The sequence below is a fragment of the Lolium rigidum genome, chromosome 4 (assembly GCF_022539505.1).
Source record: "Lolium rigidum isolate FL_2022 chromosome 4, APGP_CSIRO_Lrig_0.1, whole genome shotgun sequence".
In the NCBI taxonomy this organism is placed as follows: domain Eukaryota; kingdom Viridiplantae; phylum Streptophyta; class Magnoliopsida; order Poales; family Poaceae; genus Lolium; species Lolium rigidum.
The window spans coordinates 182,837,217-182,847,290 of record NC_061511.1 but is presented as its reverse complement, the minus strand read 5'-3'; the positions used below and the strand labels follow the sequence as shown (position 1 = coordinate 182,847,290).

At 42.1% G+C, this 10,074-nt stretch overlaps 1 protein-coding gene across 1 annotated transcript; it reads left to right on the top strand.

The window, feature by feature from the left end:
* The first annotated feature begins 1,588 nt into the window (after nt 1–1,588).
* LOC124647878 (ankyrin-1-like) lies at nt 1,589–8,541 on the top strand. The gene is made up of 10 exons (XM_047187737.1): nt 1,589–1,757; nt 1,865–2,002; nt 2,821–2,963; nt 4,180–4,266; nt 4,385–4,507; nt 5,618–5,773; nt 6,229–6,330; nt 7,721–7,897; nt 7,986–8,065; nt 8,439–8,541. The coding sequence occupies exons 1-10, from the start codon at nt 1,589–1,591 to the stop codon at nt 8,539–8,541; spliced, it is 1,278 nt and encodes a 425-aa protein (XP_047043693.1).
* Nucleotides 8,542–10,074: the final 1,533 nt, after the last annotated feature.

Here is a 10,074-nt window from a genome sequence, read left to right as displayed (position 1 = left end):
CTAAACGAGGGCATCTCCAGCCGGGCGTTAAAAATCGCCAGAACCACGTCATCCGCGCCCCGACACATATTGACCGGGTCGTCCGCGGAGACGCAAACGCGGCACATATTTGCGTCTGGGATGCTTTTCGCTGTGCGGACGCCCCAAATGACCCTTTTCTCCCGAGCCGCCTAGCAGCGAGCAATAGGGCTATATCGAGCGTATCGCTTCGCTTTCGGGTCTGCGCCGCAGCCTTCACCATCAATGTTACGGCTGCCTCTTCTACACGCGCACTAGCGGGCGGCGGCTGGGCTTCTGCGCCGCCATCAATGGCATCGTGTGCCCCGCGCGCCCAGCCTTAAAAGTCGACCGGCATCGTCCCTGCCATCGCCCACACCACCGATAGCTACGCTCCTACCCGCACCACCGCGTGTCGCCGCATCACCATGGGGAAGAAGAAGGACTTCGAGGCGTTCGGCAGCGGCACCAAGAAGGAGGCGCGACCGAACAGGGTGTCACTACCCGTCGAGGTGGCGCGGCTCATGCACAAGAACCCGACAACGATGACGGACGACGAGATCGAGAGGCTCGGCGTCCTCGTCTCAGAGGTGGACCGACCGGTGCAGCCGCCGTTGCCTCGGTATGCCACCGACATCATGTCGCCGGGTCTCACGGAGGAAGAGGCCCTACGACGCGCGCTCGAGAACTCGGCCCCGCAACCGGTGCAACCGCCGCCTCCACCTCCACCGTACAATCCGTGGGAGGCTCCACCTCCACCACCGGTGTGGTTTGCTCCACCTCCGCCACCGGCGTGAGCTGGTCCACCTCCACCACCGCCGACGGCACCGGCGTATGTTCCGTCGGTCCCCAACTGGCTGTGGCCGGTACCGGAGTTCGTCGTGATCGACGACGACGACGAGCAGGCGCATGGGTTATTAGGTTTTATATTTATATTCATTTCTTTACTATGTAAATTATGTTTTTATGTTGAAAAATGCAAAATCGAAAAAATGCGTCGTGTCCGTGGAGTCACCCCAAAGCAAACGGACGCGCGATTAATTTCGACTATTTAAACCGATTCAAACAAACGCGTGTAAACATTTTAGACATCCTAAATGCGTCTTGAAGATGCTTTGAAGTAGAATAGCAATTTTGGCCACGGGTACTGCAATTTCCCTTTCGCAGCAAATCTTCCGACCTCGGTATCTTCTCTTCCCGCGCAGTACACAGTACAGCTGTCTCCCACTTCCACTCCCCATCTCATGCTTCTCTGCTTCAGACCACCAAACCCTACCAGCTCGCTCCCATTCCGCCGCCATGGCGCGCCCTAGCCACGACTTCGCCTACGGTAAGCGCCTCCCTTCCCCCTCTCCCCCTCCGCCGCCCCGTAACTCACTGGGTCGGATCCTCCTCTCCCTGCAGCTGATGGGACGCCGGAGATGCAGCTCCTCGGCGCGGCGACCACGGGCGACCTCGCCCTCCTAGAGCGTACGGTTCTGCCCCTCCCCCTACCTCTCTTCCTTCCTTCTGGCCGTGGTGTGCGCCGGTCCCGATTTTTTCCTTTTTGGTTTTGGGGAGCCGATCGATCCGTACGTACGTGCGTGCAGGGATGGCGATTAAGCTCGATGGTGGTCGCGGCCACCTTGCGGAGGCGGTGGAAGCCGTCAAAGATAACGGCGTTGGGGCGCTGCACCTCGCCGCCGGGGGCAAGAAAGCCGAAGTGTGCGAGTTCCTTGTCGAGGATGTCCGGGTGGATGTGGATGCACTTGACATGTGTGGTCTGTCTGCTCTCTCAGTAGAAAATCTGAATATATGCATAGACAACTTTATTTGTTTGTTCGGATGTAAATGCGTAACCTTTCCTTGTTGTTCTTGTTCTTAACAGGTAGAACACCTCTCGTTTGGGCAATTAGTTGTAAAAAAGGGAAGATGGATATTGTCAGGTATCTTCTTGATCATGGTGCCAATCCAAATCACGTCGACAAAACAGGGTGTACTCCTCTCCATGAGGCCACCAAAATAGGCAACTCTCTCTCTCCTGGTTACTCATATGCATTGCACTGTCGCCATTACTTTCATCATCATGTCTTCAAGTGATGAATGTTGTGAAATAAACTACTGTTGGGTCTCCATTGTGTGGATGAAGAAAGACAAAAGGGATTACAATTGTGGAGATAGATTTCTGTAGCTGTGCTAATAGAGTAGAAAATACAAAGAAAAAAATTCTCTGGCATAGAACATGGTCACAAATTGTTCATCTGTGCATGGTTCATTTTGTGCGGAATGCACACGTAGTGATCTATGGCTTTTCAAAATCAGTTCGTGTCACAACTAAATTGATACAAGTCAAAAGAACTGAAGTGGAGCACATAAATAAAATAATGGTTATATTTTTTTGAGAGTCGGTTATTCTCTAAAATCTCTCTCCTTTTCTCCCTCTCTTAGTTGGTTACTCCTATGAATTGCACTGTTGCCATTACTTTTATCGGCATGTCTTAAAGTGAATGTTTGGTAAACCGTGGAATCTCCATTCGCTGGATGAAGAGGGACAAATGGGATTGCAATTGTGGGAGATAGATTGTTGTATTTGCGCTAACAGAGTAGAAAATATAAACAAAATATTTTCTCTGCCATAGAACCAGGTCACAGATTGTTCCTCTATGGCTCTGTGCATGGCCCATTTTGTGTGCAAAGCACGCGGCATGCACGCAGTTATCGTTGATTCATGTCACAACTAAATTGGTATGAGTCGAAATAACTGAAGTGGAGCATGTAAGAATGTTCTAATAAAATGAATTGTCAGGTAGTTTATTATATTTGCATTTCAAACATCTGATTCAGGGCACTGTGAAGTAGTAGAACTCTTGCTCTCTAGAGGCGCTTATGTTGATACATTTTCTACTGATCATGGAACACCGTTGCATGTTGCTGCTAAGCATAAGCAGGACAGCGTCATGAAGATTTTGCTAGATCACCATGCAGATGTAAGTTCCACTATACGTTTCCTTACAGTCTTCTCACAGCTGTATTTGATAATCTTGGGCCATCTGCTTTCTCTATTTCTCACAGTTCTGTTTTGCTATTTTATCTCTGGAATCTGAAGAAGTACACAGAGTTGTGCACATTTGAAAAGCAGATTTACATTCTCCTTTTACTCATTAATTGGTTGTACAATCATGTCCCGTCAAAAATTTAAGTGATGCTGAAAAACTAGTTTCACTATACATGCCTGTTCTGTAGTAAGCAGAGAGTCGTGGGCTCTTTCTCTGAATTACATGCTTCTTGTGTACACATAGTTTCACTTCTAAAGTTGAAAAGGATCATCATATAGCAAATTTCAATAGACAGACCTCCACTCATTTCCAGTGAAATTTCATGTCTCCACCTTTATTATCTGTTAGTATGACAAAATTTTCAAGATCGAAGTTTGCACGTGCTAAACCACTGATATTCTGATGCCGTTTCTCTCTGCAGATTGCTTGCCCTGACAAGAAGTAGCTTAATTGATTAGTAGTTTCCTAGGGCCCGTTCGATATTATTTCCCTTTTTGCAAATTAATAAAATTTGTAACGCAAGAATCACTTCATATACACCTGTAATAAAGATTAGACCTTATGCATTTTTGTTAGGAACATGATATATCACATCTGTCAACTAAAAAGTATCCCATGCAAATAGCCACACTTACTGCCGTAACTATATTAGGAAATGGTGGTATAAGTCCCACAAACTGATAACGATGTTTTAAAAGAATGATCAACACTTGGTGTCCTATTATATTGGAGATAAGATCTACTTTGGGAAGCTTCCTTGCTCGTGGGTGCTGCTACAGTCATGCTAAAAGGATGAAATGTTGGAGATGATTATAGTCGGTACAAGGATCATGGAACTGATGAGGAGCATCGAGGGAACTAGAGAACAAGGAGGGCAACATGCGCGAGCTGTTGGATATTCCTACTAACCAACTATCCTAAGAGACCGATCTGATAGAAAGTGGACATATAATGTTAGATTATTGATGATGTGCATTTTCCTCATCTCTTCTTTTGCAATGCTGCCCAACTGCCCTTTTTTTTTCACCCACTAAGGTTCATTGTCACAGCGGCATGGTTCCACCTTTTGTGAATGTATATTATTTTTGTTTATGTATTTGGTATTTGTCACTAATATGCTGACCTAGTTACCTGTTTCTCTTTTTAGTGCAACAAGATTCTCGGCAGTTTCTGCTCACCTCTCATGCTTGCTATCCATAGTCGCTCAGTGAAATGTGTGAACCTACTGCTTGAGGTACTGCTCCATTTTATGCATTAAGCTGAAAATGTATCCCAGTTTAGCGAAGATGTGGAGAGATAAATTGTGTCAAATATTGCTCAGAGGAACCATCTATGATTCTGTTATATGCTAGGCTGGTGCCGATGTGAAGGGTATGCGTACTTCGACCCCCTTGCAAAGTGCTGCAATGGGTGGCCTAACTGACGTCTTGAAGCCCCTGTTGGATGCTGGTGCAGATCCTGATGTCCGAGATGAAGTAAGTTTTGTGTTCTACCGGTGTGTATTTTAATCACACCATGGTTGTTTGTTCAAACATGTGGGTGTAACATTAAATACCTAAGCATTGTCCATTCTTAAACTTTGGTAATATGATTCTCATAGTCAGTCATATCTTAGTAATAGTTAACTCAGGTTAGGTGCACTAATATAAACTCAGTGATGAAAAATTGTAGTAGTAACATGTAAACTGTAATACTACAATTTTATGCCTACTGATATCTCTTTGTCAGGTGTAACTTACTAGCCTTTTTATTTTCTCTTGAAAAATAATCTTTTGGAATGACAACACATCAAAATTCTTAAAATTACTACAATTTCAAAGAAATAATTTTCATTGATGTATCCTGCCAATTTTAAATGCCTTTCCTTCCCTTGCAATTTGAATTTCTTATATTAGGAAGACGTGCTAGTTTTTGAACCTGCCAAATAGTATGTCTTTTATATTACCTAGCCACCTAGGGACTTACAACAACCAAACGACGTCAAAAGATAAAAAATGAACAACAACTTCAGTCCCAACTCCCAAACAATTTTTTTTGCAAAATAGTCCCAAACAAGTTGGTGTAGGATAGAGATGAAACCCAACAAAAAAAAAACACAAGAACCAAAAGACGTGAAAGGGGTAAAAATAAAAGGTAATATAGCATTAGTAATAGAAGGTACTACTCCCCCCAACCCATAATACTTGTCGCTGAAACGAGTGAATAGACACACTAAAATATGTCGACATACATGCGATTTAGCGACAAGTATTATAGATCGGAGGGAGTAGTAAAATTGCTAGTGATGAAACATTATTTAGGAACTTGCTGCCTCTTTTTTGGATAAAAGGATGAGTTAATCTTCTGCCTTCTGCATCTAGGATGCACACAGTCAATAGACTATGACAAAAGGGAGTTGCTGGATTATTTGAAGACATGTGCACTGCCTTATGGATAAGGACAAACTCATCTTATGACCTACTTTTTTGGCATGAATGAAGTGCTATTGGTCAAATTTCGTCTGTACACCTTGCATGCTGCTTAATGTTTGTTGTTTTTCTCCTACAAATACATTGGTGAGATTCAACTTCTTCTTTTCTTAACAGCTTGGTCTCTTACCAATACAACTCGCGGCATACTTTGGTACACGCAAAGATGTCGAGATCCTGTTTGAAGTTACTTCTTCTCGTATTCCAGCTGTACATGATTGGAGCGTTGATGGAATAATGAGTTATACTGCAAAATCAGAGCCAAAGTTGGAGGTATATATGATTAAGAACATCATGGGTATATTAGAATATATTTACTTATGTGCCGTAGTCCTAAGTAAATTTGTGAATGAAACTGTTTAGGTAAGAAACTCTGTATCCATCTCTCATACTGTAAAGACTGTTGATCTTGCATTTTTCATGAATTCTCCCTTTAGACACTTAAGGAAGATAAAACTTATATCCTTGACACTAGATAACATTCCTTGTTTTTGGTGTTTCATTCAAAATTGTAACTCGCCATAAAAAAATCATGAAGAAAAAACAATCAAAGATGGATACAATGAGATCCTGTGGTACCTGAGTTTCTGCTTGTTTATGGTAAAATCGTACCAAATAATTGAAGTTGTAACACATTTGAATATGAAAATATTTCCATTCCTTTTTAAGTTCCTTGCACATAAATGCCGGCAATCTCGAGGCTGTTTAATTTCTATTTAAATTTTCAGGATCACCCTTTGTCTAAAATGCCAGTAGCTAAGTTGAAAGAAGAAGGCGACAAAGCTATGCATAAAGAGGATTACAATGCTGCATTAGAATTCTATACCATGGTATGCTATTGCACTATTTATGGTCCTGAAGTTAATTTCTTTTCCCCTACTATCTTTGTCTCATTTGTATCCATTGCATTGGCTTACATCACTAAATGCTCGTGCAAACAATGCATGGGCTTTATTCGCATTTTTTTTACACTTTTTTATGTTGTATTTCTCGATATAAGGAGAGGAGTGTGAACGGTTAATTGTATTGCATACCCCAAGGACAAATATCTATCACAACGCTCATTGACACTCAAAACCATGTCCGAAAGTGTATAGCCTTTACAGTATTCACGCTTGTGAATTATGGCGTGACGGTGCCCTTGTTAGCGCCAGCACAGGCATACCTGCGGGCCTGCAGAATGGTGGTTCTCTTGAGCATGTCACTGCTTGAGTGATTGCCCCCCTTGTAAGACTTTTATATTGACATCACTGAGCAGTGTCACCTTCACAATGCCCCTGAAGCACTACGGGTGAAGCAATGAGCATTTGGTTTCCTGGCACAACCTACACTGGTCACGTCTCTGCAAATATGACCATCACCACGCCCAGAAACCGTCTGAGCATATTGAGACCATGGTGGATCATGATAACCACTTTCATCACAGTGGTTTTAGTTTGGGTTTGGGTGGTGTTGGGTTTTGTTTGCACCTATGTACGGTACAAAGTTTAGAACATAATGGAAAATAGTATACCATGTAGTATATCGTCTAGGATTAAGAAATAAAGAAAAGGTCTATCCTGTTAGTTTTTCATGGTTACATTTACGATTTGAATTTGTGCTCCCTGTTATAAGGGGAAGTCCAAGTTCGTCGTGGAATGGGGACAATTATGGGAAAATGTGATCAGTGCGTGCCTAGCAGATGATCGAAACGTATCTTAATTTTTCCATTTGCTTCTTTATGCCTCTGCTACAAAATCTTAATAGCTTTAGATGCCACATCGCCACTTATATGTTTTTCGGTGTATCTCCAAATCTTTGCTTGTATGTTTGGATAGGCTATCAAACGGTTTAGCTTTACCTTGGTAAGTGTAGATGTGTGCATAGACTCATTGACCAAGGTTGAACTATGTATAAGAAATGCGTGCATGTATACATACCATGCATTGTTGAAGAAGAGGCACAATGGGAACATAGAAACTCCTCTCACTTCTTGACGTGCACATGGACAGCCTTGATTAGTTAGCTGCTTGTGGGAGCAGTTTTGACTTAAAACTGTTTCCACTTTTCGAAGACCTCCATATGTGATTTATCTCGTCATTCATGATAAAAGTTGTTCTTTGGTTGGTATTACATATTTGTCAATTCATTTACTTTCCGAGTCTTTGTCCTAGAAATGTGAGGATTATATGCAGATTTGTCAGAAAATATGTAATTGTTCATTTGATTTATTGGCTGTAGGCTATGGTTATTGATCCTGACAATGCTGATTCAACCTTGATGGGCAATAGGGGTTTTTGCCGGCTTCTACTGGGCAATGGAGAGGGTGCTTTAAATGATGCCCTTTTTTGCAGGACAGTACGACCTGACTGTGCAGATTCATGCTGGCTGCTGGGCTACTCATATGTGCAACTAAAGGTGATACAGAATCACGAGTTGGCACTTGTTTAAATCTTGCCGCTAAACCTTTTAGACGATCCACTCATCTCTACATCTTCATTCTCAGGTGTATGAAAAGGCATGTGATGCATTTCTTGATGGTCTCAAATTGAAGCCAGGGTTTGTTGGAATCGAGAAGGCGTTAAGGTAGCATATTTGATATACTTTAGTAGCCTTCTTTGTTTAAAGTCCAGTTTGTTGCGACTGCTTAGCGGCATCAGTTCCATGCTTCAATTAGTATGGTAATGTTTAGACAGTTAGGGAGTGTGTCGAGACTGTACAAAAGCAATCAAATAGCAAACTTGTATTGCCAAAAAAAATATGAGCATGATATTTTGTGTTTGTACAGAACCCATGAATACGATCATGAATTTTTGTTTGCTACATAAATGATATGGCTGATGTTTTCCACCGTAACATCACCGTTCTGTTTCATTTCTGTTTGGCCCATTTCAACATGAATATTACTACTGGAAAGGCATCCAGATGCTTTGCTGATCATATCATCTGGAATGTGCAGGGAAGCTCTGAGATTATTGAAAGAATCTCACGCTGACAAGAAGAACGGCTCGGAAGGACAATATCGTGAAGCACGTTTTTTTCCATTGAAGAGAGCAATTTGAGACGTCTTGACTCTTTTGACAAATTGCCTGCTGCGTGCTGAAGGTGAAGAACGTGGTGCTTGATTGCCGGTTGGACTGTAGGTTCTTTGTGTCTGCGGCTGCAACCCTGAAAGCCTGAACATTTTGTTGTCATATGCATACTGGCTGCGTAGTGCTACAAAGTAGAAACTGATGTTAATATCTATTACACCTCCGTTCCGAAATGTAAGCCGTTTTGTAAAGCTGAATTAGCTGTTTAAAAAGACTTACATCAGTGATGATTGGGCTATGCGCGCCTATTTTTGGTGGGATGATCTCCAGTTCGCTGTCCATCTATTTGTTCGAACCGATGTTCTCTATTTGCAAGTAGGTTGAGAGGAAAGAAACTGATGAGTCTGCGCAGAACGTCGGTGGTGTACGGTCCAAGGAGGGCTCTAGGACATGCGCCTGCCGTAAATTTGCAATAGGGAGAGTTCGAACCACCGATGTTGTCTCGCGCACCCTATGCGCCATCGCCGTCCTAACCATGTTCTCGGTTCCCTCACTGCCATTTGTCCAGGCGCTTCCTCCGTTGTTGCATCATGATCTCACTGCCATTTGTCCAGGCGCTTCCTCCGTTGTTGCATCATGACTGTGTTCTTCAGCTCCTCCGTGCTGGCGTTTGGCACCACTTACGTTCCCATTTCTCGATGTAAGATAAAAAAGAAGAAAGGATAAAAGATATGGGGAAAATAAATAAAGAAGTGCATTGTTTAATTTGCATTCTTAACTTTGCTAATAAAGCCCAATTTAATTTGCTATCAAATTTTACAATATTTAATTTATGTCAATTTGGGATGTGGATTTTTAAATCTCAGTGTCCACTGCCAAATTTGCAAGCCAATGTAGATTTTAGGATATTTGAAAGAAACTTTAAATTTTAGTTTATATTATTTGATTTTTTGAACGCTGTTGAATTTGTAAATACTCCAGTATTCATAGTTGAATTTAAATGTGCCAACAAATATGTTCTGTAATAGAACAGAAAAATGAAAAAAAAAGGAACGAGAGGAAGGGACAATTGAACATTGTGCTGGACAAATAGGTAAATTCAGTGCAATATGTAAATTTGTCCAGAACAAATATCTACTTTTAGGTAAATGGGCATTTGTCGTCCTTTGACAATTTCTAATTGTTTTGCTCATAGTTCGTGGTTAGCTAGTATGTACTCCCCCTCCCGCCACCCCTCACATTTACATGGCGTCCTTGTTTTATTGCATCAACTTTAACCATTTATTTGAAAAAATCCAACAGTATATTTTTTTATAGCACGTAGCACATGTTTAATTGGTTAATTTTGTGGCAAAGTTGACGGAGCAGCAAACTAGATGAACCAAACGAGTGGCTTAGCCCTTGCAGACAATATGTAGCGCTAGCTACAAAATCTTGCCCGGCTGGGTACCATATAGTGTATTTTCCCCGTCCACAAATAAGTATATGTTTAGATGTATCTTAAGATAAATTGTATTAACTTAACCAACTCCTTAAGATAAGTAGCATCATTTATGATACAAC